Source organism: Ophidiomyces ophidiicola (genome assembly GCF_022830035.1).
Source record: "Ophidiomyces ophidiicola strain CBS 122913 chromosome Unknown scaffold_29, whole genome shotgun sequence".
In the NCBI taxonomy this organism is placed as follows: Eukaryota; Fungi; Ascomycota; class Eurotiomycetes; order Onygenales; family Onygenaceae; genus Ophidiomyces; species Ophidiomyces ophidiicola.
Genome location: NW_026054669.1, coordinates 109985 through 134939, shown reverse-complemented (window position 1 = coordinate 134939; position 24955 = coordinate 109985). Strand labels below are relative to the sequence as shown.

At 48.8% G+C, this 24955-nt stretch overlaps 10 protein-coding genes across 10 annotated transcripts; 8 read left to right on the top strand and 2 right to left on the bottom strand.

Moving 5' to 3' along the window:
• Positions 1-1527: 1527 nt before the first annotated feature.
• LOZ57_005566 (uncharacterized protein) lies at positions 1528-4308 on the top strand (the record flags this gene model as incomplete). Its single annotated transcript, XM_049254595.1, has 6 exons — positions 1528-1569; positions 2663-3146; positions 3250-3494; positions 3560-3909; positions 3973-4237; positions 4288-4308. 6 exons carry the CDS (start codon positions 1528-1530, stop codon positions 4306-4308), a joined length of 1407 nt encoding a protein of 468 aa, XP_049106420.1.
• Positions 4309-5105: 797 nt separating this feature from the next.
• Positions 5106-6692, top strand: SFH1 (Chromatin structure remodeling complex protein sfh1; the record flags this gene model as incomplete). Its single annotated transcript, XM_049254594.1, has 2 exons — positions 5106-5443; positions 5504-6692. The coding sequence occupies 2 exons, from the start codon at positions 5106-5108 to the stop codon at positions 6690-6692; spliced, it is 1527 nt and encodes a 508-aa protein (XP_049106419.1).
• Positions 6693-8262: 1570 nt separating this feature from the next.
• LOZ57_005564 (uncharacterized protein) lies at positions 8263-8970 on the top strand (the record flags this gene model as incomplete). The annotated part of the gene is made up of 2 exons (XM_049254593.1): positions 8263-8847; positions 8911-8970. 2 exons carry the CDS (start codon positions 8263-8265, stop codon positions 8968-8970), a joined length of 645 nt encoding a protein of 214 aa, XP_049106418.1.
• Positions 8971-9959: 989 nt separating this feature from the next.
• Positions 9960-10310, top strand: AGP2_2 (general amino acid permease agp2; the record flags this gene model as incomplete). Its single annotated transcript, XM_049254592.1, has 1 exon — positions 9960-10310. One exon carries the CDS (start codon positions 9960-9962, stop codon positions 10308-10310), a length of 351 nt encoding a protein of 116 aa, XP_049106417.1.
• A 568-nt stretch (positions 10311-10878) lies between these two features.
• Positions 10879-12340, top strand: AGP2_1 (general amino acid permease agp2; the record flags this gene model as incomplete). Its single annotated transcript, XM_049254591.1, has 2 exons — positions 10879-11099; positions 11161-12340. 2 exons carry the CDS (start codon positions 10879-10881, stop codon positions 12338-12340), a joined length of 1401 nt encoding a protein of 466 aa, XP_049106416.1.
• A 633-nt stretch (positions 12341-12973) lies between these two features.
• Positions 12974-14375, bottom strand: LOZ57_005561 (uncharacterized protein; the record flags this gene model as incomplete). Its single annotated transcript, XM_049254590.1, has 3 exons — positions 12974-13993; positions 14040-14245; positions 14309-14375. The coding sequence occupies 3 exons, from the start codon at positions 14373-14375 to the stop codon at positions 12974-12976; spliced, it is 1293 nt and encodes a 430-aa protein (XP_049106415.1).
• A 147-nt stretch (positions 14376-14522) lies between these two features.
• On the top strand, positions 14523-16759 carry LOZ57_005560 (uncharacterized protein; the record flags this gene model as incomplete). The annotated part of the gene is made up of 4 exons (XM_049254589.1): positions 14523-14611; positions 14662-15421; positions 15489-15740; positions 15794-16759. 4 exons carry the CDS (start codon positions 14523-14525, stop codon positions 16757-16759), a joined length of 2067 nt encoding a protein of 688 aa, XP_049106414.1.
• A 755-nt stretch (positions 16760-17514) lies between these two features.
• Positions 17515-18570, top strand: CKB1 (casein kinase 2 regulatory subunit; the record flags this gene model as incomplete). The annotated part of the gene is made up of 1 exon (XM_049254588.1): positions 17515-18570. One exon carries the CDS (start codon positions 17515-17517, stop codon positions 18568-18570), a length of 1056 nt encoding a protein of 351 aa, XP_049106413.1.
• Positions 18571-20930: 2360 nt separating this feature from the next.
• Positions 20931-21849, top strand: LOZ57_005558 (uncharacterized protein; the record flags this gene model as incomplete). Its single annotated transcript, XM_049254587.1, has 3 exons — positions 20931-21099; positions 21203-21684; positions 21745-21849. The coding sequence occupies 3 exons, from the start codon at positions 20931-20933 to the stop codon at positions 21847-21849; spliced, it is 756 nt and encodes a 251-aa protein (XP_049106412.1).
• Positions 21850-23231: 1382 nt separating this feature from the next.
• Positions 23232-24347, bottom strand: BAT2 (branched-chain-amino-acid transaminase bat2; the record flags this gene model as incomplete). Its single annotated transcript, XM_049254586.1, has 3 exons — positions 23232-23244; positions 23302-24000; positions 24055-24347. 3 exons carry the CDS (start codon positions 24345-24347, stop codon positions 23232-23234), a joined length of 1005 nt encoding a protein of 334 aa, XP_049106411.1.
• Positions 24348-24955: the final 608 nt, after the last annotated feature.

Genomic DNA, 24955 nt, shown 5'->3' with positions numbered 1-24955 from the left:
GGTGTTGGCCAACGACAACATAACAATTTATGGAGTTTGCTAAGACAAGAACGGGAACCCGGGGGGCGAAAGGTATCTGCTACGACCGATGCTTTTGTCGCTTGAAGCCGGGCTCTGCTGAATATCTTGAATAGCTTCTTAAACGACTTTCATCAACCCCCTGCGCGCGCGCTTCATCGTTCTATTCCACTCAAGCCGTAGACTGGCTATGGTCTATACTCCATCTGACCTTCTAGACCTTCCTAATGGGTATCGATGGAACAATCCTAGCATAATGCATGTCTTCCTTACCCTTTTCTCAGCACTTCACAACATGTTGTTCTTAGGGACAGAACACTTGCATGGGAACTTCAACACCACTGGCCATATTCAGGGTGCAAGAGATAAATCCACTCAAACCCATTCGCTGCATCAGGCAATGCCACCCGTTCAGTACAGAATTTTACAAAATCTGACCTGAAGCTAGCTCAAAGGCGTACTTGGACTCTGAAACTGCATGAGTTTGCCACATATGCCTTCCCGTTTCCACTATTTTTATCCATGTCCTATTTCCAATCGATGCCATTCTTCTTCTAGCCTTTGACTGGATAGTTCAAAATCGGGAACTGATATGTCATATAACTACGGATTAAGATGGCTTACAAATACCGTGGTCACCAGAGTATTTAGCAAGAAGAAAAAGTAGCACGCTTGAAATGTTTTCAGCTTGTGCTATTGAAGCAATACCGCCAGCTTCTTTCACTTTCAGCTAGAATTCAATCCTGGGGTGAAGTGTTGACACAGGACCACTGGAACGAATGGTATACGTATTCCAGTTTCCATGTAAAAAGAACTGTGGGTTTACCCAATTCTTACCATGAAAAAGATTGATAGCTAATTAATAGTTGCTAATCAGGGATAATATTTACTTCCAATCAGTACATCCATTGGTGTTAATACCCCATCGTGCATGATAGAAAGTATCAGCTGCTTCGACGGATTATCTCTGCCCTACTACCAGTAGCCTACAACATGACATGTGACTGTTGGCTTCATCTGGTTGTGCTGGTCACAGGAAAAACCAAGAGCTTTTCTATGAGTTGGCAGTTCAAGACCTGGACATGATATTCCTTACAAACTTCAGAGTTGAGCTGCTTCAGCAAGTGGAAGCATCAGGGCTGTTAGTTGATTATGAACATTTACGTATGCTCCATGATTTGGGATGCTTCCATGTTGCAGAACCTGTTGACCTAGCTGGAATTACCTCACTTAAACGCTCAACCTACTATGGGGCAAGCCTGCCACCTTTTGCTGGATGGCTGATACTAGCATTGAAAATCTTTCAAGTGAACTAGAGTCAGTTAGCTACTGGACAGTATGCTTTCGATCTCCCAGTTCCCAGCAGATAGCTCACTAGGCTAACCATGATAATTATGCCTACTTATACCATAACCCTTTTCCTTGCCATAAAAATTCTTCATCGCCCGCGAGAGTTACAAGAAGACAAACAGCTAGAAGTTGTTCTATTTTGTGCCCCAGTGGGAGACGATGGCAGCATACGACACGAAAAATTCCCTCAATTCTGGCGAAGTGAGTTTTTTTCCAGATTCAAAATCAGGATAGTAACCGCCCTGGGATCAAAAGATATCTGGCATACTATGAAACTGGCCTCTCCCCTTTTTGGCATCATTGATTCTTTTCTAATAATCTCAATTGGATGGAAGCAACCTCTTTTCTGGGAACAGATATTTAGCAACAAATTGGCTGAACCTGACATTTTTGGGTGTGAAGTCAGGAAATCCTCTTTTCCAACATGGAATGTCTAACTCAGTGATTTGGCTCTGGTTCTATGTGCAGTTAAACTTGGGAACATCGATTTAATTTAGTGTTGCAGCTTTCGTTTGCTCTTAAGGACATTCTGAATGTAACTGTAGAAGTTCTTTTTGCAAAGAATTGCGACCTTCGAAATCCCCGCTTTTCTGAAGAGGCGCTCGCCAAGTCAAATGCCCCTTTGGGGCCATAGGTAGCACTTTTCTCCCATCGCATCGAGACAGATTTCGAGGGTGTCATAGAACACGAGTTGCTGGTGAGACAATGCCGGATTGCAGATGCCTAAACCAAGGTCTGTTGGCTGGCGTCTTCCGCATGCTTATTTGAAGAATTAGCCAGTCATCCAGTATGGGGACTCAATTCCCGCCAGCCATTGCATGCATGCGTCGACAAAGAGGTCACGCCTGCCGCCGATTCCCATGATGCGCGCACGCTGTGATGCTGCGGTTGATCGTGCGCTCTGCAGGCACAGTGCCAAGCGCTGCGGCCCCCAAGCCCAAGCCGGCTACGAAAGCGTTGTCTGCTTGCGATGCATCGCCAACGAACAACACATACCGACCAGGTCCTCTCCTTGACGAAACAAGAGCCCGAGCCTTGACGAATGCGTGGTTCCGCCGAAGCGCACCCCAGCCACGAATCAAACTTAGCCTCCCAACCAACCAACTAACTAGTTAACTAGCACAAGCGCGCGAGCCGTTCAGCACATCTTATTGCCGCTTTCCATCCTAACATTTCTCTGCCAAATTGCGCGCAAACAGGACGCTCTTGTGCCTCCTATTCTGTCTTATAATTGGCCTTCCCCTCTTGTCAGCTAGACAGGATTCCCCCAGCTCGCCTGCTTGGGCGCGGCTAGTATCGTGACCGCTTCACCTCCAGCACCGTGGATAACAATATCGCATATCAACAACCACCTTCACCACCTCCTCCTCCCCATTCCCCTTCTTCCTCCCGCTCCGACGCTCCTCCATCGCCCGGCCCACCTCCGTTTTCGTCGCTATACTTCTCCCCTGAACCCGGGCCTAAAGACACTGTAACAGAATCGCCCGTCCCCGGTGTCCTCGCGTTTGCCTCGACTGCATCCCGTGAAGAACGCCCGGCCTCGCATTCCCTCGCCACCACATCTTCTGTTATCGCAGATACAAAAGCCGCTCTTTCAAAGGATACCCGAGGAGAGTCTTCAGGGAAAAGTCGAGACGACGCCGAGCCTCCACCTCCTTATACAGAGGGTTCAAGCCCGCTCCTGTCATTTTCGTACGTCATGGCGGCTGCGGGAGGGGCTGCAAGTATTATCACGCAAGTCCAACAGACAGGAGGGCCGCCTTTGAATACCCTGGGAGGTATGTGTGCCAGACACCGGTTAAACTGAACCATGATGGATTGATACGTCCTGTTGGGTTAAAATATATGTTTTCTGAAGCTAATATTCTTTCTATTGATTAGACGTCGGAGGCGACGAGAATATCACTCTCGATTTACGGTTCGTACCCTTTGTTCCCCATATGTTTCTGGTATTTCCTGTTCGTTACGATGTTGATTCAATTGCTCATAGAGGCACACGATTCACACTGTCTCGCGATGAATTGCTGACATTACCGGAATTTGTCTTACTATCGCTTTTTCCTAATGGGCTACTTCCAGATAGCCATATGGGGGCGTTTAATGAAGGTGATGTATACTCAGTTGATGTAAGTAAATGCGTGATCTTAAAGCGATACCGTTTTAGATTTTGACGCTTAATGATTTTTCCTAGTACGACCCTACATCCCTTCAGTATATGCTTGAATTCTTCCGATCTGTAGCACAGTCAATACCGTCTCCCACACCGTCACCAACCACTTCGCCCGATGCAGATCCACTCGAGTCCCTTCAAAACTCTCAGCGTGACATGCTCCAGGATCGTGCAGGTATTATAGTACTCCGTGAAGACCTGGATTTCTATGCAATACCGCCCAACTCGGAGGTTGAGCATCCAGAAATGATGGACATCAAACGAGCCGCTGGTAAAGCATTACTTAAACAGGATGGTATTTTTTCAGGCCTTCGGAAGACTGACGAGGCTGGAACAACGGAACAGCATTTAATTGAAATGTTGACTGCAGGGTGAGTTGCCTTTTTACGTCATGGCCAGTTGTTTCATGCCAGCTAATTATTGTATTTCTTCAGCGGGTTTAACCATGATGACTGTTGGGGTCACCGTGCCGCGGAGCCTAATAAAGCGGTAGTATGCAGCCTAGCATTAGCTAGATTACGAACCGATATACGTGGCGATCTCAACGGCAACAATGCTGTAGGTATGGCGCAAAAATTGCTGCTCTTTTGGAGGAAACCAGCGCGAAGGTGCTGGTGGGAAGGCGTCGAGCTAGAAAATGTAGACGGTGTAGAGGGCAAGCTCAAAGTCTGGATTCGAAGGGTGTGGACACTCGAAATGGTATGTTGACTCCACCGAATGCTTGGCTGAACTAACATGGCTATGCATAGAGTGTGATCGGATTACGCTAAGTTATTTTGTGAGGGAGGGCCGATGACTTTTTCTCTCCAGTACACAAAGCAGGCATCGCAGGCCCGATTTAGCTACCAGTATCTTCTGGAAATGTTTCAAGGTGGTCGCGTGCAATTACTAGCCGACTCTTAAACCCGCAACCTCCAGCACATTGTTAGGCGATTTTTCTGTCCCGCGGCACCCATTTTCCTTATGTCTCCTTTTCATACGCTGCTTATATTCCCCCTACTGTTAAATTTTCAGCTTCGAAAAATACCCGCATTGGCTGGTTTTCCAACTCCCAGTTCTTTTTCTTGAAGAAAAGATCTCTCTACAAAACCATCCCAGGCGTTTTCATTTGTGGATTTTTGTCAACCTTTACCTGTAGCTACAATGCTAACTCTGTTGAATTACGTACTTTTTTTTGTCCTTTTAGGCTACTTTGTAGTTACTTCGTACTGTACCGTCAATGATCTGTGAAGTCAACAGGGAGGCAATTGTTAACTACCCGCTAAGCCTGATTTGGGCTAGCGTCTTGTGCTTGTTAATTGAGCTCTTGAGGAACGGCTACTCCCAGAGTTATTCAATACAATCCTCCCAGCTTGCATTTGGCTGTTTTAAATGAGTTGACTTCGGCAGTATAGCTTATAGGACTTATCCAGAAACCATTTGAAGAGAGGTGGCTGAAGACTTTGACCGCGTCTTCGTCTCCGTGGAAGCTTCTCATTAAGCTTGTCGCGCATCATTGCGCCTAGATGACAGTGACAGTTGCTTGACCACTCCTTACCGGGAGAAAGGAAAAACAGAAAAAAGAAGGATGTCTCTCCCTTTTGCCACCGTCACATCTTACTCTCCCCGTCTGCGACAGTATGCCAACGCGCTATTAATACCAGTCCTTCCAGCAACACAAGTTCCCACTGTCCGAACAACGAAGCGCGGTACCACAGCGATCAATTATGCGGAAGACGATGGAGACGATGATACATGGGACGACGGTGATCGGAATCGCCCTACTGGTCTGAGGAGTATGAAGAGGGAAGAGATTCACCCAGATCGAGGACCTACAGGTGAAAAACTGGGAACTGAGATTTATGCGCCTGCAAATGTACAACCGAATTTTAGAGATTGGGCCATCAGGCGGCGGCCAAAATCGACGTGAGCTTCACTCCTTTGCCGTCCGCAAGCCCACAGAGATCTAATTTTCGTTTCTTTTAGGAAGGAAGTCCAGTCCGCGAGATTTGGCTTGCTGCCGTCAAATCTGGTTCCTATTCGTATCGACCTTGAGATCCCTTCACACCAACCCGTTGAACCCTTTCCTTTACCTCGAAATTACCTAGAGCTTGGCATTAATCCTACAGCGCCCGCATATCGAAAGCCAGAGGCGGCTCCTCCTTATCGACTGAAAGATTTTATTCTTTGGAATCTTCATGAGCCGTATGTTACACCTGAAGAATATGCCCTTTCCTTTGTCCGCGAATTAGACCTGCCAAGTCTCCCAGCAATGGTCTCGGCAGTGTGCACACAGATCCGTCAACAGTTGGAGGAATACGCTGGGGTGGCTATGCACCCGATCTTCCAGAAAACGACAACCTCGGGGGAGTCAAATCGTTTACCAAGCCATACGAATTATGATTTGGATTCACCTACACCAGTTCGAATACCACCTACGACACCAGTACAACTGGACGATGCCAATAAAAAGCAAACGATTTCCCAGGGGTTGCCTCCTAGTGACAACCTGTTCAACACCGACGACGCGTATCGCTGCATTGTAACATTAGATATTACTCTGCAAAACAGATTATACACCGACAAGTTCGAATGGTCTTTGCTTCACGATCAAGGCATGGCGGACGTGTTTGCGCGTGTCACGTGCGCAGATCTGGGCCTGGGGCCAGAATGGGTCAATGTCATATCACACGGAATCTGCGAGACAGTTCTCAAACTAAAAAAGGAAGCATGCGAAAGTGGTGGTCTCGTTGGTATTGGCGGAGATGGAGTTGAGATCGACAATCAAACCGCCAACGGCAAAGAGGCAGGCTGGCGATACGACCCTGACGGTTTAGGCGACGAATGGGAGCCAAGGGTGCAGTTCCTTTCCAAGGAGGACATCGAGAAACGGGAGGGCGACAGAGAGCGGCAAATCAGGAGACTGCGGCGAGAGACAGCGAGATTTTCGTCGACAGCAGGCATGTCCCTGGAGCTCACACGCCATACGGCCGGCGGTTATTTCGATCTTCCCGATCCAGATACACCTATGGGTCGGGGCGAGCGCAATAAACGACGTCGTCGGGCTCGAAGTAATAGCCCGGCAAGCGGGACCCCTGGCGGTCGAGGGACTCCAGACATCGGTGGTGCTGTGGCCGGGTATGGGGGTGGAGGCGGCACTTTAACTGATATGTAGGAACCCCATGTAATACCCTCGGTATTTGGAATTCGCTAACACTCATTGTAGGGAGCGACAAAACTGGCGGTGCACAAACTGTGCGTGGCCGGGACATGCTACATGGGCGGCCCGAGACGGCCCAGAGGGCCCCAAGGTATGGCTGTTGCGTACTTGGACTTGATTGATTCATCCGCTAATGTTTGCTTCTTTTTCTGGTACAGGTTCTTTGCCAAAACTGTGGTTTCGAATATGAACGTGATGGACGGCTACCAGCATGGTCCAAAGATCTCTTTGCGCCCCGTCGAGTGCTTGTCTGATTACAACCAAAAGCGAAAAAAACTTAGCACCCGCTGGATTTTAGCTCTGCTTGCGATATCCATACCCCCATGCTTCACTGCGATTGTCATGTGTTTACGGTGTATTTGTACAACGATCACAGGTTTCTTTTTGGCGTTTGAGCTACATAGAAAAGGGGGGCCTAACCGACCGTTTCAGGCCCTGGGGCGATAGCGGAGTTTTACATGAGGGAGGCTTCAAGGTTGTTTTCAACAATGGAGTTGGATTGTAGACACAGGTCTTATGTTTATTTCCGGCATTGAGAGTAGTTAGTTAGTTAACTAAGTCAGGGGCCCGGTCTTTGATAGCCAGCCACCCGGCGCTTCGCTCTCGCCGTCGCAGCAGGCAAAACAAAAGCAAACCCAGTGCGACTCTTAATGGGCTGGTGTCCAGCTTGCCGCCTGCAGCAATCCTAATATCTACTCCGTACTCCATACTCCGTACGTCGCACGCATTCCCGCCCTGGCAACATCGCCCAATCCTTCAGCTCCCACCCGCCTCAACGAGGGATGCGCACCCGGTGTAACGTCGCTCTGCCAGCTGTGGGTTGCACGGTTCGGCGCGTTTTATTCTGCTGAGAATGCGCTCTGTTCTGGTGGGCGCTGGGGCCAATCGCACCCGTTGCCTATTGACGACAATCGCGAACAATAGCCCCATTGAAGTGTCAATAGAAATAGCGCCCGCGTCAATCGCAATCCCGCCACCACAGCTGTGGGCTATTGTCTGCTATATTTATCAGTCAGTATTCATGCACTTTTCTGCTTGATGAGAAGTGCTTTTTGTTTTGTTTTTGCCCGCCACCGTTTGCTGCTAGTAGTCCTCAATAATAATAATAATAATAATAGGGATACCACCCCAGATGCCGGGTATAGAAATTCATTTTTGTTATTGCTTGTCTTTGAAAGAATAACTAAATCAGCGGATTCATCCGGCTTTATTCTGCTGCTTGTAACCTTGCCGTCAATGGTCTCCCAGCAACCCGCCGAGACTCTGCTGCAAGCTTGCAATAGGTGCCCTGCTTGTTTATTGAGCAGGTCTTCGACAGCAAACAGAACTTCCTATATATAACCTCTATTTTCTGTTTTACGTCTACAGAGAGCTCTCAAGTCTCAGTTGGCTTACCTTTTTGCTACTGCGCCTGTATTTTCGCATCTTTATCCCTTTATCAAAAGTATACTGCAGCGCTGGTCGCACCCGATACCTCCCTTACAGACGCCGCTTGCTTCTCTTGCATAATATTTTCTCAGCGACGATGTTTCCACCGTCCGACTCGATTGGCCATCAGAATCTCAAGCTCGCTGAGTTTGTCACAAACCTCCAGAGCCAAGCGCCGCTGCCTGCGCCGCCTCCACCATACATTGCCTCGCATTCCAACATCGATTTGTTTGACGATGACGAAGACGATGAGACACTAGCCCTCCCACCGATCGTGTTGAAAATCGACACTTCTATCACCATCGAGGGCCAAGAAAACACTGTTGCGATTCCAAGCTCGGTTGATGGAGGAAATCCGATCGCAGCTGAAGCAACAACCCAGGCACAGCCATCGAGCACCAGTGCCGGCGCTATGCAGCAGCTACAGCAACAACGGCAGGCTAAATCAGCCCAGATCGCCTCATCGGTGGTAACAGCATTGAAAGCTTGCGGCGTCCTAGACGATATTGATAGCGGCAAGACGCGACCTATAGAAATTAATATCGATGCTGGCATTCACATCAAAGGAGCTAAAAACGTGGTATGCTCTGGGATGAGAAAACGCCTGGACGCCACGACTTTGTCGCCGTCAGCTCTTGTAACAGACATTCCCCTTGCCGGCCGCAAACGTCGAGTTCAATCAGTAAGTTCACAGCGTTGCTTACCCTTGCTGCGTCGTTTTAACTGACAGTCTCTGGTAATGTAGGAGCCTCCTGAACAAAAAAGCAGCAAAAGAGCGCAGACCATGCAGGATAAAAACCAATGACGTCTGCAGAAACCCGGGCTGCAGTCTGATTTTATTTCGCACTCGCTCCGGTCGAATCCGGCCGACGACGACGCTTTCATCAAATTGGCATTTCGAACAGAGCCTGTTGCACCGGAAACCGGTATCGCCCCCCCGCTTCGCTGTCGGACATGCGCGCTATCCGTGCTCCTTCGTCATTAGGATTGTGAATTCAACGGCCCCGCGTCAGCTGCCTGGAGACAGTCCTTGATTTGTGGTCTGTTTCTCTGGATTCCAGCCGAGCCTTGTCCACACTTCCAAGACCGTTCGCTACCGACGGCATCTTCTTGTTGTATGATATTAGCAGCAGTGCATTTCGCGTATGTGGGCAGCCGCCTTGTGCATCGGTACTTATTAGTAGTAGATAGAACACTAGACTAGCACTAGAATCTTCACATGTATTTTCCCAAAGAAATTGGCAGCCACGGTACTCGTTTCCGCCTAGCCGTATCCGGCGGGCTTTGCGTTGAGGAAGGAGCGGTCACGGGACGTCGGTGGCGCAAACGTTATACGCTAGCCTGCACTGGGACTAGCGCATACTTGGGTTACGTCGTTGTTGAGCAAGAACAGCGCTGTTTTGTCGTCAAACACACCATGTCCTCGCCCGACCGGCGATCGACAGCGGCAATACTCTTTTCTGGCTTTACAGAGCGCCGCGCACGCAGCCCTGCCATGGTTGCTTGAACGCTGCGTGGCCACATGGGCCGCTCGGAGGATTCAGGTTAATACCCCCCTTGGTGGAGCCTGCCCGCCCCGGTTCTGTCCCGGCCATGGAGCTCCTGCCCACTCTCTCGTTTCTGCCTTTAAAAGGCTGCGGCGGGGCGCTTCCAATGTTTCTCGAAAATCCGGGGATCAACTGAATTTTTCTTTCTTTCGTTTCTTTTCCTCGCCATGTGTTGTTGAATAGGGTCAAGATTCCAAAAAAGACCACTAGAATTCCCCCTTTGCTCTCGACCGTCCTCTCTTTCGCAATGGCCCGCGACAAGAACGCGCCGTTGGCGGCTGACACCGCGTTCACCAGCTCCGTACAGTCCCCCTCGCTTGCGTCCCACCTGGCAGATCCGGAGAAGTCCGTGCCGTCGTCCCAACATGCTTCGATTCAGGAGGATGTTGGCGACCGGCCTACCATCGATATGACGCACCGAAAGCTGAAGCCAAGGCATATCCAGCTGATTGGAATCGGAGGCTCAATTGGAACAGCACTGTTCGTGCAGATTGGAAAAGGCCTGCTAAGTGGTGGGCCTGGGAGTCTTTTTCTAGCGTTCACGTTGTGGTACGTTTTGCCCCCGGGATGTTTCTTCTTCTTCCTCCGTGTGTGGTAAGAAGTTGGAGAAACATTGGTTTTCTTTTCTTTTCTGTTTGCTGCTTTGATTATTCTGCTCTATTTTCTGGGTGTAATGCCCCGGCTTGTATGTGTGGCCCCTTGTCCTTTGCCCTAGAGAAATGATAAGGTAGGCAAGGTATGGATAAGAGGTATTGAACGACCTTTACTCTCGGGATTTTTTTCGACGGTGCCATTCTGGATGACTGCCGTGACATTTATGATGTCATATTTAGTATACTTTCCGCCGAAGAATCGTGGTGTCTTGAAAATCTGCAATGCGTCCCCTACAATTCCCCCTGTTGCATTTTTAATATAAATGGAATCTTATGAATTTGAAAAATAGGTGCACCGTTATCTTGGCTATTACCATGTGTATGGCATATTCTCTCCCTGTTATCTTCGCATGAAGTGCAATGCCGATCATCATCACGCAAGTCACACAAACCATATCATCAACATCACCCTACACCCTATGCGACCTTTCGAAACTCCTAACTACTTCCCTATCGCGACCCTTTCCCCCTCTTTAAGACTCTGCTAAGACATGAGGATACGAAGAAACAGGCATGGCCGAGATGGTCACATATTTACCTATATCCTCACCGTTCATCCGATTTGCTGGTCGCTTTGTCGACGAAGCATTTGGTGTTGCAGCGGGATACAATTTCTTCGTTTTTGAAGCCGCTTTGGTTCCCTTCGAGGTCGTAGCATGCACTTTCATCATTCAGTTTTGGAGCCAGACCGTCCCCGTTGCAGCCATTATTACAGTCATAATTGTAGCCTATGGGTATGTGCTCCCTTCACTAGACTTAACTTTTACTGAGACCCAACGTTTACCTTCTTTGCAGATTTCTCAATTTCTTTGCCGTCAAATGGTACGGAGAATCCGAGTTCTGGCTCTCCTTAGGTAAAATGCTGCTCATCGTAGGGCTGATCATTTACACATTCATTGCTATGCTTGGTGGCAACCCACTTGGAGACCGCTTTGGATTCAGATACTGGAAAACGCCGGGATCTTTTGCTGAACTGTACAAGACGGGCGATCTGGGCCGCTTCCTTGGATTCCTGCAGTGTTTAATCCAAGCTAGCTTCACGATTGCAGGTCCAGACTACGTTTCCATGGCTGCTGGCGAGGCTGAGAACCCGCGCGTGTCCATGCCTCGCGCATACAACGCTGTTTTCTACCGGTTAACTTCATTCTTTGTCCTGGGAAGTATGGCAGTGGGTATCAACGTGCCGTATGATGATCCGGTTCTTAAGGATGCATTTGAGAAAAATCTTCCTGGTGCTGCTGCTTCCCCTTATGTTGTCTCCATGACCCGCCTTAAGATTCCAATTCTGCCACACATCGTGAATGCGGCGGTGCTCTTAGCCGCGTTTAGTGCTGGAAACAGTTTCGTATACTGCGCCAGCCGCAGTTTGTACGGTCTCGCTCTGGAAGGGAAGGCACCCCGAATCTTCACGCACTGCACAAAGAGCGGCGTGCCAAAGTATACTGTTATTCTCGTTCTCCTGATTTCCTTGCTGGGCTTCTTACAGGTCTCGAACAGTGCGGCGGTCGTTTTGCAATGGTTTGTTAGTCTTGTCACAGCCTCGCAGCTGATCAACTTTGCCATCATGGCATTCACATACATTCGCTTCAAGAAAGCTTGTGATGTCCAAGGATTATCTCGCAGAACTTTGCCATTTAGGTCGCCATGGCAGCCGTTTTTGGCATGGTACTCGTTTATAGCGTGCACAGTCATGTCCATCGTGGGTGGCTACACGGTGTTTCTACCCGGAAAATGGAACTTGCCGTCATTTTTCTTTTCGTATACGATGATAGCTGTGGTTCCCGCTATATTTTTTGGCTGGAAGTTCACCAAACGTACAAGATTGATTCCGCCAACGGAGGTCGATTTAAAGAAAGATCTCGCTGGAATTGAAGAATACGAAAGAAATTTTGTTCCCCAACCACCAAAGTATGCATACCTGTCCATTTACAGTACCTGTTCACAGGGAGTATCCCTTCTACTTCTCACATGCTAATGATGAAACTTTCTAGAAACCTATTCGAAAAAATTCTTGATTTCCTCTTTTAGGTAGATATGGTGTCATGGAGCGCTATTCATATGACCTTTGGATACGTCGAGGGCGCTTTGGTTGTTAAATTTTCAAATGTATTGACTGGGTTGGAAGACATAGACCACTCCGCGCCATTATATGTGCTTTTGGAGATAGTATTGATGGCTTGGAGTGAGGGAAGAAGGGCGGTCTGCAAGTCTTTGAAACCTTTACTCAACATTTGCATCCCTTTGTCAGGCTGCACATTCTCTTACGGCGCCGGAGGCCTGTGGATAGATTCAGGTATAAATCGTATGCACATATTCAAGTACATATTCCCACCCATTACCTTTACTATTTAATTGACTTTTCTGAGATGACACCACTGATCATCTTATGGAAGGAGGGCGAGATAAAGCCCAGAAACGATTGAAAATGAGCTGTAGCTTTCCTTGATGGTATTTGTCTAGGAACTCGCATGTAACCTGCTTTGTGGATGGGACGTGCCAGTTAGTTATACGGGGTAAAGAAGCTCAATTGGGGAAACAGTTAACGAAACCACCAGTTGACCTGCAAAAAGATCAACATATTAGCTTAGGTTCAGATAAGGTTGGATGGCTACAGAGTATCTCCTAGGCCGATGACACTCACCGATGCTGTAATTCCCATTCCAACACCCCTGATACTATGCCACCAGCCCATCGGAATAAAAATACCATCCCCGGCATGAACCACAGTTTCATAGGCGTCGTTGTACATCGCCGGTACGTCGGATCCAGTATCTTGCTCTCCCCATGTTTCCCGCTCAAGCAAGTCCTTCTCCGGCCCATACATCATATCGTCACCTCGAAATACGGCACTTCCAGCTCCACCATTCCTTCCAAGTCGCTGACTCACGCAATTAAAGATCGCAAGGCCGGCACTTGGAGGGAGCAGTCGTACATGTTTTGAGCCTGCGAGCTGCACAAAAATATTCGGATTGGGGTCTCGATGCAAGGGGGTGTATGTGGGCGCAACTCCTACCCAAATATTTGTGTCGTAGATGTCTCCTTTGCCGGCGTCTGAGACGTATGATGGGGTCGGGAGATCGTCCCGCAGCTGGGGTGTGAGGTCCAGCAACTGGCACTGGGCGAGGTAGAGGCGGGTATCTGGGCGGCGGCTTGCTTCGGCGTTCGCAGCTGCGTTTCCTAGGCTGGACGACTCGATTGATCGGGTCCAGTCGAGGAATAGACCCAGAGGAGCGTGGAAACGCTTGAATGATTCCTCCAGATGCCCATCTTCACAAACTCTTCTTGTAGTCAATTCGAGCGGCACGTAACAGTCACGATGCGACGACAAGTACCCGACATTGAGCGATCTCAGCGATGACACGTCACCGTCACTGGCCAACGGCACCGGAACAAACCATCGTGAGGCTGCCGGCAGCTCTCGAAATCGGCCTCGAGGAAGCACAACGGGGCGCTGGGGCTTGAAGTAGGACTCGCGGAACACAGAAGTGCAGCTGCTGGCCAGTGTCTCTAGGGCCGAAAAGCGAATAAGACCCGCTGCCTTGCTCTTCATGCCCTCTCTCGCCGCACCAGCCAGCGTCAGAGCAGCAGATTGTGGCAGCGTGTCGGCGTCGCGACTATGAAGCTCATCCTTTGGTCAGCAGCCAGTTAGCGAGCGTCTAATAGGCCAAGCGGACGTCCGCCATTCCCCAGATTCCAAAGGTTGCCGAGATTCCCCTCTCCAGTAGACCCCAACGTCGCTCCTCTGCGCGGCCCGGCGCTGTCTCAACGCTGCCACGGCCTCGATTGCGTGTGTCCCTCCGGCATCCTGAATCCAGCGCGATGTCTGCCAAATCGCCAGCCTCGGGCGTCGGCACAGCCCCAAGCGAGAGCCAGACGCCCACTTCCGGGAATGCCGCGGGCGATGCGAAGCGAAAAGCGGAGCCGAACAGCGGAACTCACACACGGTCAAAGCGGAACCGATATATCTCGCTTGCTTGGTGGGTGCTCTTGCGAACGTCGAGCCACGCCATTGCGCTGACGATAGGTGATTCCGTAGCAATGAGTGCAAACGGCGGAAGATCAAATGCAACGGGCAGGTGCCATGCCAGCGCTGCGGGCATCTGTCTCTGGAATGTATGCTGACTGCTGTTGGCCTGGCGCTCAGTCGACTGTGCAGTATGGCTAATGCGAGTACTCTGCAGGTCTTTACGCCCCGAATTGCTGCAGCAGCAATTTCAAGGATTCAGAGTAGGCTTGCGCTTTTGCTGTGACCCTTCCACCTGGGAAGCCCCGGCTAACAGCTTTCGTGCAATTTAGGGAGTTTCGGTCCATGAAAAAGCATATCGAGCAGTTGCAGGAACAAGTGAATACCTTATTTTCCAATATCACGGAGCTCTATCATAAATCTGAATCTACCCCCGTCGATCCCGGCCAGTTCAGTCGCGAAGCGTCGCGATCGATATCCGGCCAACCCGCCGCGTATGACAGCCAAAATACACCACAAGTAAAATCACGCTCGAAACATCCGCGATTTCACGGTCCGACCAGTACGGCGTTCAACTTCGATGTCGCGAAGTCAAGCTTGCAGACCATGGGGATTGCACCGGTGGATGATGGTGCACATGAGCTCTTTACTGCACAAGATCCAACCCCCGCGCAAACCCCTCCACAACACCTGGCACCCTATCCCCATATGTTCGCCCATCCTAGCAAGGATCCACTCTGGGTAATCAAGCGGGAAGAGGCCGTTCGCTTATGTCGGATATACGAGGAGGAAATAGGCATGATGTATCCCATTTTTGATATTGAGAAGCTAGTCACACAAACGAATCTTCTCTTCACATTCCTGGAAGCTGCTGATCGGACGGGCTTTGCGAAGAGATTCAAGCCTGGGGCGGATTGTTTGAGTGACGATGATACAAGTATATTAAAAATGGTGCTTGCTATTACCCTAACAGTGGAAGGTAGTGGAGAGAGTGCATTGGGCGCGCGATTCTATAATAGCGTGAAACAAAATGTAGAATTCAGCATCTGGGAGCCCGGTGATATCAAAACCATAAAGCTCCTTGCTCTGGTGGTAAGTACAAATAAAATTATTAGTGCTATCGGCCTATTGATATTTAATGTGGCTTACTATGTTCTAGGCAACCTACCACTTTCATACAGACAATGATGCTCTAGCGTATCGGTCAATTGGGATAGCCGCGCGAATGTGCCTAGAGATTGGCCTGCACCGTCGAGATGCCGTCTTGAAGGCATTTCATACCGATGAAGAATTAGCTGCTGCGAATAAGCTATTTTGGTCCGTTTATTCCTTGGACCGGCGTTGGAGTGTGGGGACTGGATTACCTTTCACAATTCAAGACGAGGATATAGATCCATATCTGCCAGATCCCGTGAGCTACCTTTACCGGTTTCTTTTTTCCTAGTCGATTCTAATGGCAAACAGGACGATTCTGCTCCCTATCTCAGAGCTATGGTTTCATACTGCCGCCTGAGCTCAAAAGTATGGTACTCTGGACTTGGCTCCGAGAGCGCTGCAATTAAAAGGGATAAGATTGAGTTCCTGGACTACCAAGTTGTTCAGTGGATGAAAAATGTGCCCAATGGGCTTAAATTTCACCCAGCTGATCTGAACACAAACTCTGAAACCGTTAGGGCGGTGAAGCGATTGCGCCTTCTGTTGCATATTCGCGGCAATCATTTAAGAATCCTCATCTATCGACCAGTATTACATTCAGCAACCAGTATAATGGAAAATATGTCCTACGCGCGTACTGTTGTGGGCATAGCTGCCGACACTATCCGAGTTCTGACTCGACTTAATCAGACGACAGACATTTATCGGTCCCAACAAATGCTATTTAATTACTTTCTCATCGCTTCACTTGCTGTTTTATTTCTTGCCGTATCACATGCTCCTGTTGAATTTAATCGCCAAGTTCGAGATGAATTTTATATGGCGCTTGATCTTATCAAAGGTTTCAGCACCAAATCTTACGTGGCAAAAAGGCTATGGAAGATGATCAGGGGGCTTCGAGAGATTGGAGAAAAGCTCGGCCTGTTTCCTCGCCCTCTGGGGCATGAACCGAGTGACCCGCATTCAAGCGCCGCCGTTGCTATGGCTGGACTTGCTGGTCACCCTATTGAGGTTTTGTCTGCAAACTATCCTGGAATGAACGTTAATGGCGAACTGGGCAACAGTCCTGTCAACGGCCTCCAGATGAGTAACGAACTAACCAGCCTTTTTGAAGCCATGGGATCTTATGGAACGTATCTTCACACGACAGGCGCCGATGGTCTAAATGGCGATTTTGTAAATCATGAAGGCGAGTTACACCATATTTCTGATGGCTTGCCTGGTGGGTTGGTGAATGAAGGAGAGTTTTCACGCATTGTCCGGGACTTATTTTGAATTTAGCGGGTTTTATTGATTATTAGTATGGTTAAAGAATTCTATGGATCTACTTCATGTGTCTGGTACTTGTCGTTTATATCGCGATTCGCCCCCTGTTGTTTGGGTTGTTTGCACTCTCTATTGCAAACATACCAAACAGAACACTAAGCGGGCATCAGGTGATTAGCGCGATATACCGCAATCCCACCACCTGATAAGGAAAGAAAGACAACCTCACTCTGCCGCGGTTCTCTTGAACATATTCCCACCAGGGCTTGTATGCGCCGCGACATTCGTGATGCCATTGAGCCACCCTCGTTCACGTGGTTTACATTCCGCATGCTTATTTTCTTGAAAACCCTTTACACCTGCCCCTGTGGGAACGCGAGTCTGTACATTGTGGGACTGTTGCCCAACGCCATTCCCAGTCTTCGTCGATAGGTGTGCTGCTTATCGCCTATTCACTTCACCACACGCCTTTAAGCAATTATTTTTATGCCGCTAATGTGTACGGGATAATATCGACTTGGTCGCTCTCTCTTTGAGCCCCTTCCCCAATCCCCACCACGCCTTGGACCATCATTCCGTGATTTCTGCCACAGACCTTAGTACTACACCACATTCGATTTCACACAGCACCCTATAGTAACACTAGCGAGTCCTTGTACCGAAACGTAAACGCACACCTTCCCGCCTGTGCTTACCTTTTGTGAACCGGCTCCTCCGCAACATCATCTTAAACAGCCTACGAACCCGGAACCGATTATTCCATCATGTCCGTCTCTTCCGGGGTACCGGAGTCGTGGATCTCGGCCTTTTGCTCCCTCATGGGACATGAGTATTTTGCTGAGGTCTCAGAGGACTTCATTGAGGACGACTTCAATTTGACGGGGTTACAATCGCAAGTTCCAAAGTTCAAAGAAGCCTTGGAGATGATTTTAGACGTGGAGCCGGATGATGACGACGAAGATGATGAGGACGAATATGATGACGATGAAGATGTCATATTGGGTGACACTCGTGATTACGATAGATCAAGTGGTGGGAGACATATTCGCGTCGCCAGCGATTTGAGCGCTATCGAAACATCTGCCGAGCTTCTTTACGGATTGATTCATCAACGATACATTACTTCACGCCTGGGTATACAGCAAATGCTAGAAAAATACGAACGCCAGGACTTTGGTATTTGCCCTCGCGTCTTTTGCCAGGGCTGCAGAGTGCTACCAGTTGGACGGACGGATACTCCTGGTCTGGATACTGTAAAGTTATACTGCCCAAGCTGCCAGGACTTATACACGCCGCCAAACAGTCGATTTCAGACCGTCGATGGCGCTTTTTTCGGCACCACATTTGGGTGCCTTTTTTTCATGAGTTTCCCTGAACTTGATGTTTCTGGCCCACCAGATGCGCCGGTAACTAGTTTACTCTCCACAGATGGCAGTAAAAGTGCTGGTGCAAGTTCCAATAGCCAACCAATTCAGATAAACGGCGTGATGGTGGAAAATCTTGCACCAGGGTTAGGGCAAGGCAGAATATACGAAGCGAAAGTGTACGGATTTAAAGTGTCGGAGCGCGCTAGGTCAGGCCCGCGAATGAAGTGGTTAAGGATGAAGCCGGACAATATCTACGAGCTAGATGAAAGTGCCATTTACCATGCTGCTAATCGAGAAGCTGGCACTGTTGACGGCGATACCGAAATGGATGCCGAGGATCCACAGCAGGCCGCTATTAGCCGACGGAAGAAGGCGCCAATACGAAAACGAAGAGTTGCAGCACCCACAAACCCAGAGCCTATGAATACTAATGGGGCTGGAGAGTTGGGTTGAAAAGAAAAGAAAAATATGTCCTCAGGAGTATACCCCATAAGAAATTTTGACATCCGTAAATGCATCAAAGTGGCATTGTAATTTTGATGATTTACTGTTTGAGATCGGACTCAGTACATACTCTTAGCGATTGCCCACCGCGTTTCCTGTTTCCAAGTTCTTCCTAATCTTTTATACTGCCTTGCATTTACGCTCTGCTACCCCTAAAAAAAGGAAAGTTGGAGGTATATGTCATTTCATTTTACTTCCTATTCGAGTTTAAATTTGTTTTCTCTAAACTTTTCTGGTCACTTAGGCTGTCAAAAACGACACAGCAGAGACGCTCAGAGTCTATTGTCTCCCAGGATTTTCATATTCCCTTTGGTCAGTGGGTGCATAGCGAGAATTAGAGCATTTGATTAATGATAATGACATTGGCCTTGGGTTCCTTGGGTTCTGAGCAACGTTCTCGGTAACCAACGGTTTCCCTAGGCTAGTTCTATCTTTCTAGCGGATGCCCCTCGAGGTCAAGCTGAACAGTCACGTGTACAGTTACCATATCCTCCAAGGTCAATGACAATGCTTCGTATGTTATATCCTATCGGGGCAGCTTATCGGGGCTGATGATTGGCTATGAAGGGCTGGTAGGAACGCATATCGTATTTTTTTTTCAGCCAGTAGCATCGCCAAATGTATTCCCTCCCGCGGCATGTTCCTAAAAAGCTCCGGCAACGCCAGGAGAGGATGACGTCGTGCGGCCAGCCTTCCGGTTATCAATGGAGCTTTGAAAAAAAGGAACAATTCCAAAAATAGCGTACGGAGCATCGAGCCCGGGGTCCGAGGCGTGCTGCAATACTCTTCGCTCTTAGGTGGCCATCACAGCGCAGAATGAGCTACCTGCATATTTTCGGAGATTGTGGTATAAGGAACGGGTTTAGTTGCCATGGGCGCAGGTTAAATGAAAAGGTATTGCAGCGGTGTAGTGTCAATAGGTATTCAGGTGATGGATCGTGGTTCCATTTGATTGACCCTGCAACGACACCATAAGTCCGAACCAGACACCAAATCAGGATAGAAAGAAGCCGGCGCGGGAGTATGAAAACTGGGGATCACGGAAAGGGCCGCAGCTAGAAATGGAAATTTCCATGGGGTGGCAGACACGAAGGTCATTTAGCTTGGGGCGGTGCACTAGAACAGGGCTGGTCAAACAGTGATGAGAGGCCCCTGAGCCGGCCGCTTTGGTGATATACGGAAGCCTGAAGTTTCGGAACGCTTCTTTGCGGCCATCTCAGCTGAAGAGGCTCGGCACATCGTATTGAGAGCCGATTGATAACTGGGGCACGAGTACACGTGGCTCGTGCACACGCGTTTTTGCTGGGAGCCTCATCGCGTGTTCGCAGTACGTGGACGGCGACGACAACACAGCCGGTATCAACGGGCAACCCGCCAACGACCAATGCACAGGACTGACGGCTTTTGGCTTTCACCCCTCAGCCCCCGACGTACACGCCGTCGCCCACAAGCCCAGCCCAACCCCAAGGGCTCCAGGAGCCATTCCGCTCTCCGCCTCACACACCAACGCTCATACACACATGTGCGCAGCACAAATGGACTGTTCGAGCAAAAGCGGTGCTGAAGATCACAAGGCAGACTCCACTTGGGATGAAGTCTAGAACTTTCTTTTAATGGAATGTCAAATGATGTGGCTCTGCTCGGTTTCCAAATCAAGTGCAGGCGCTTGATAGCTGGCTTGCTGTTCCGGTTTCACTTCGAGCGTCGTTAGAAATATGCACGTCAAGTGACAAATCGGAATGTGCCCCCGTCCCCGATCTTCATACCGTCTACCTGGTCTTCCTGGCCACGCCCTTGAGTCATATCTTGGGACCCTGAGAATGGTTTTCTACGGCCCTAATCCCTAGCTGCTTTCAATTATGGGCACCTCAGGTTTAAAATTCAGCCCCAACAGTGCCGAACATCCACCAGATGAATCGGTTTGAGGCTACCGGCCGGCGCCACGAGATATGTGGATCAGCTTCTATTTGCTTGGTTAACTACCCATGCGCTTTCGTGTTTAAGATCACTTCCCGCCGGCTTAACTAACCCCTGCATGCCACCTTTTTCCCTTTTGTGTAAAGTTTAGCTGCAACCACAGCTTGAATTATATGTTTGCCTGATATATGCTACTTTGCCTAGGAATTTCTAATCTTTCAGAAGCTACATATAAACCCTTCACCGTTGTCTATTGATCACCTTCGATCATGTCCGGTTTTCTGTTGGCTGATTGTTCTAGCCCTCTTATCGCTCACTTCCCCCCTTATCAATCGTCACGTCATCAAAATATAAGCGGCGTTATATGTTCAAAAAGAGCACGTTCCACAACTATGGGACGACAGAACAATCGGTCAACTTCGCCTCGGTCCGGCACCTTTCCGAGAATAGCGGGAAATAGTGCCTTCAGTGAGCATGCCCACCCGGATGAAGATTGGACACAGATATCAGATCTCACTGAGAGGCGGCGAATACAAAATCGCATTGCCCAGCGTAATTATCGTAAGCTGCTGTTCCCATTTCAATTTTTCTTAAAAAAAAACGAAAGCACAGGCACAACCATTCAAAATCAAAAACGTGGAGCCCTGAGCTGACTCATTCATAGGTAAGAAATTAAAGCAGAGAATGGAAGAAGAGCGATCTGCAGACGAAAGTGATGCTTTTAAATTATCGCCTGAGCAACGGCCCCTGCGTTCTCAGACAAAAGCCGAAGAAGCCCAACATACTATGAATTCAACAACACCTTTAGGAACTCACTCCACTTACACGAGTTTCATGCCAAATGATGGCCATATTGGGCCGCATCAATCGCAGTATAACCCAAGTTGTCCACCTGAACTATCGCCATCGCCTTTCTATGCAGAACCCTACACATATTCACAATACCAAACAGAACTATCGCAATATTTAAGGCCTCGACCAGAATCACAGCACGGCCTTTCTAGCTCAGAGCATCTAGGTGCAAGTCGAGAACTCCCTTTGAACCCTGAGGTTGGCCATTTTATCGATTACCGCAACTACTGCCAGTTTATATCTGACGCGAATATACCTGTCACCGAGCCGTTATATCAACAAGCTGGTTCCCAGGTACTGCCCCATGCGTCCCATCGTACAGTGCGACGACTGTGTTAACAAATTACTCATTAGCCTTCCATGCCAGAAAATTATGCCTATCAGCACTATGACCCGAATTCATACCCTTATTCAACGTCTTCAAGCCATAGTGGCCAGAAGCACTATCGGCGGTCCTAAACGTTTTAATATACTATACATTAACACGGGTGAGTTAAGCCGGGTACCATCTCATCCGCTATAACGCCTCCAATTCAGAATTCTTGGTGTTCTACGGAGTTGGCTACGCATCAACAGCCTTTTAACATTTCCCTCTGGCATTAATAGACGTTTCGATAAGTGGAGCCTTGTGTTTGGGTTGGCGGTAGATGTTTCTCTTTCTGTCCGGAATAGCAATAGTTTTGGACCTTGTTTTTCTGATAAGGGTTGGCAAGGAAAAGAGGGCCTATGTATTATTATAAATGCCATTGTTGATCAGTAATCTTAATGACTCATACGCACATACGATGGAGTACGGAGTACCTACCCGACTAATACACCGTACTTCGGTACTTCGTACAGAGTACATAGAGAAGTCTGTGTGGATATGACTAAAAATAGATTTTGCATTTAAGGTTGCGGGGAGTAGAAAAGGTTAAATACTTTTGAGGTGGTCGTAGTGGTCTTTGGCATCATGAAGCAAGTATTTCGGCGCTGTAGAAAAGATGGATCGCGTCAAAAGCCCAGCAGCACCATCCATAGTCCGTACACGCGAACGGGAATCAGTAAAAGACAGCGGAGGCCGCGGCCGGCGTGAAGATCGGAACCGAAACGGCGAGCTAAGCTTGCTTCGCATAACATACGAGCTGGGGTAAACATACGAGCGCGGGTGAGTCAAGCTGCACGATCATGGAAAATTAAGCGGGCCAGTCGTGAGTGAGCTGGTCTCAATTTCAATTTAGACGATCACTCCGATTTCGGCCTTCCCCATTGGAAGCAGTGAAGAGCTGAATCTTCTATCCTGAGTTTACGCAAGGAGTATTCTGTGCCAGTAGGCCACAACTCTTGCCGCTGAGGTCAAGTATGCGGAAGAAATGAAGGCCCAAGGGATCAGATCGGGTTTCAATATGAAGAGGGAGCCCTGGCTAGAGCTGTTTCCGGAGATTAGGGATATGCAGGTTAACCATGCGTGCACGTTCCAAGAGGACCCGTCAGGGCCCTGTTAGACGATTACGAATGGGGCTGAGCCAAAATTGGCGGGAACTTCTAGATGCCTGTCGGCTGGAGGACGTTCTCACAGATAGTCCATACTTTGGAATCTTCGAGTCTTTGATGGAGCACCAAAGACCCGGGGGAACGACTTTTTTGAACTAATTACTGAAAAATCGACCACACGTAAAGCTCTATTTTACTATCAGCAGTCTAGAAAAGAGAAGACCACGCAGAAAGAAAAACGCCTAAACACGCTATCGTAAAACACAGAAAACCGCCAAGAGTCAAATGGGACGAAAATACTCTGGTATTGGACAGCATTCAGAGAAGATGCGTTTTCGATACGATCATTCTTGGAACAACACAGGCATTTACAGTTTCACACTACAAGAAGGATTAGTTTGGGGTATTAGTGATTCATTTGCGCAGCTTTGGACGTACCTCCATGGGTGTTCTTCTTCCCCGTATTGGATCCCTTCGATCCAGTTCTTCATCTCAAGTGCAACCTTACCGGCCTCCTCATCTTTCTTCAACCCACATTCAACAAGCCTGCCCTTCCAGCTAATGTTGCGCACAGGGCTGACAATAGCAGCGGTTCCAGCACCAAAGGCTTCAATCAGCCGGCCTTCGTCCGCCGCTTGTGCAAGCTCTGGCATAGTAATCTTGCGCTCCACAATATTCCAGCCCCGGGGAACAAGTCTCTCACGAGCCAGAGTCAACACGGAGTCACGTGTGACGCCTTCAAGGATTGTACCGTCCAATGGGGGTGTGATGAGCTCATTTTGACCAGTCTCCTTGTTCTTCAAAGCGATGAAGAGATTCATGGTGCCGACTTCGGTCAAGTATTGTTCTTCACCAAACAACCACAAATTCTGCTGGAAACCCCGGCTGCTTGCTTCAAGCTGTGGAACAATACATGGTGCATAGTTTGCTCCAAGTTTTTTATCTCCAACGCCTCCAGGCCAAGCACGAACGGCGTAGTCTGTTGCTTCAAGGGAAACGGCTTTGAAGCCAGTAGGGTAGTAGGGGCCAACAGGGCTGGCAATAACAAATATCATTGCTGAGCCTGGCGCAGAGACACCAAGAGTTTTCTGTGTGCCAATCATCGTAGGTCTCAAGTATAACGAGTAGCCTCGTTCCCTAGAATAACTAGCTTTAGAATGTGGTTTAAAGAATAACCGAGGAAGAGCTCACTGTGGGATGAATCTACTATCCAGCTTCACGAGCTCGCCAACGAGCTTAATCATCGCTTTAGAGTCAAAATTGGGAAGTGCAATCCGTCTAGAAGATTTGTTGAGTCGTGCCATATTTTTATCCGGTCTAAATAATCGAACAGAGCCATCTTTGCCCTTGTAGGCCTTCATTCCTTCAAAGCACTCAAAAGCATAATGAAAAACGCAGGTGGCTGGGTCGAGCTTCAAATCCTGGTACGGAACAATTTCTGGAGCAAGCCATCCGTCCTTGGTGTTCCAATGCGCCTGGAGCATGTGGTCTATTCAATAAAATCAGCGCTGCTTCTCTCCAATGCGACACTGAATGGGATGTGAACCTGTAAAAGTAGATCCAAACACAAGCTCTTTTGGCGGAAGGAGCTGTTTTGGATGCGCAGTTTTTGTAATAGTAAGCTTTGAAGCATCTATACCTGGAAGCCCGTCACTTCTGCTTGGGGGCTGCCAGGCACTGGAATGCCTTCGCCATATGGCATTGGCGGTGTATCTCAAGACAGGGGACTTAGAAGGGCCGGTCGAAAGTGGTCGCGCACTTGCGCAACCTAATCTAAGAACACTTTTCATGTTTTGAATGAAAATATACTAATTCCCGGGAACGAGACGAACGCGCAGAACAGGGATTGAGGAGCGGAGAGGATTCTACTTGACTGCAAAATGGGCAATGGGTTTGAGTCACCGAAGATCCCTCAAAATATAATCCGGAGCGAGCTTCTTGGTCCGGTCCCAAAGCGCTTAACGGCGGCGCCGGGGCAGGCCTTTTTCCGCGTAAACGAGGCAAGTTACCGAGCCGGCCAATCAGGCGCCGTTCGCGTGACTCGGCTCGGGGCAAAATCGGAGGCCCCTGCACTAGCCTATATCTGGTACTG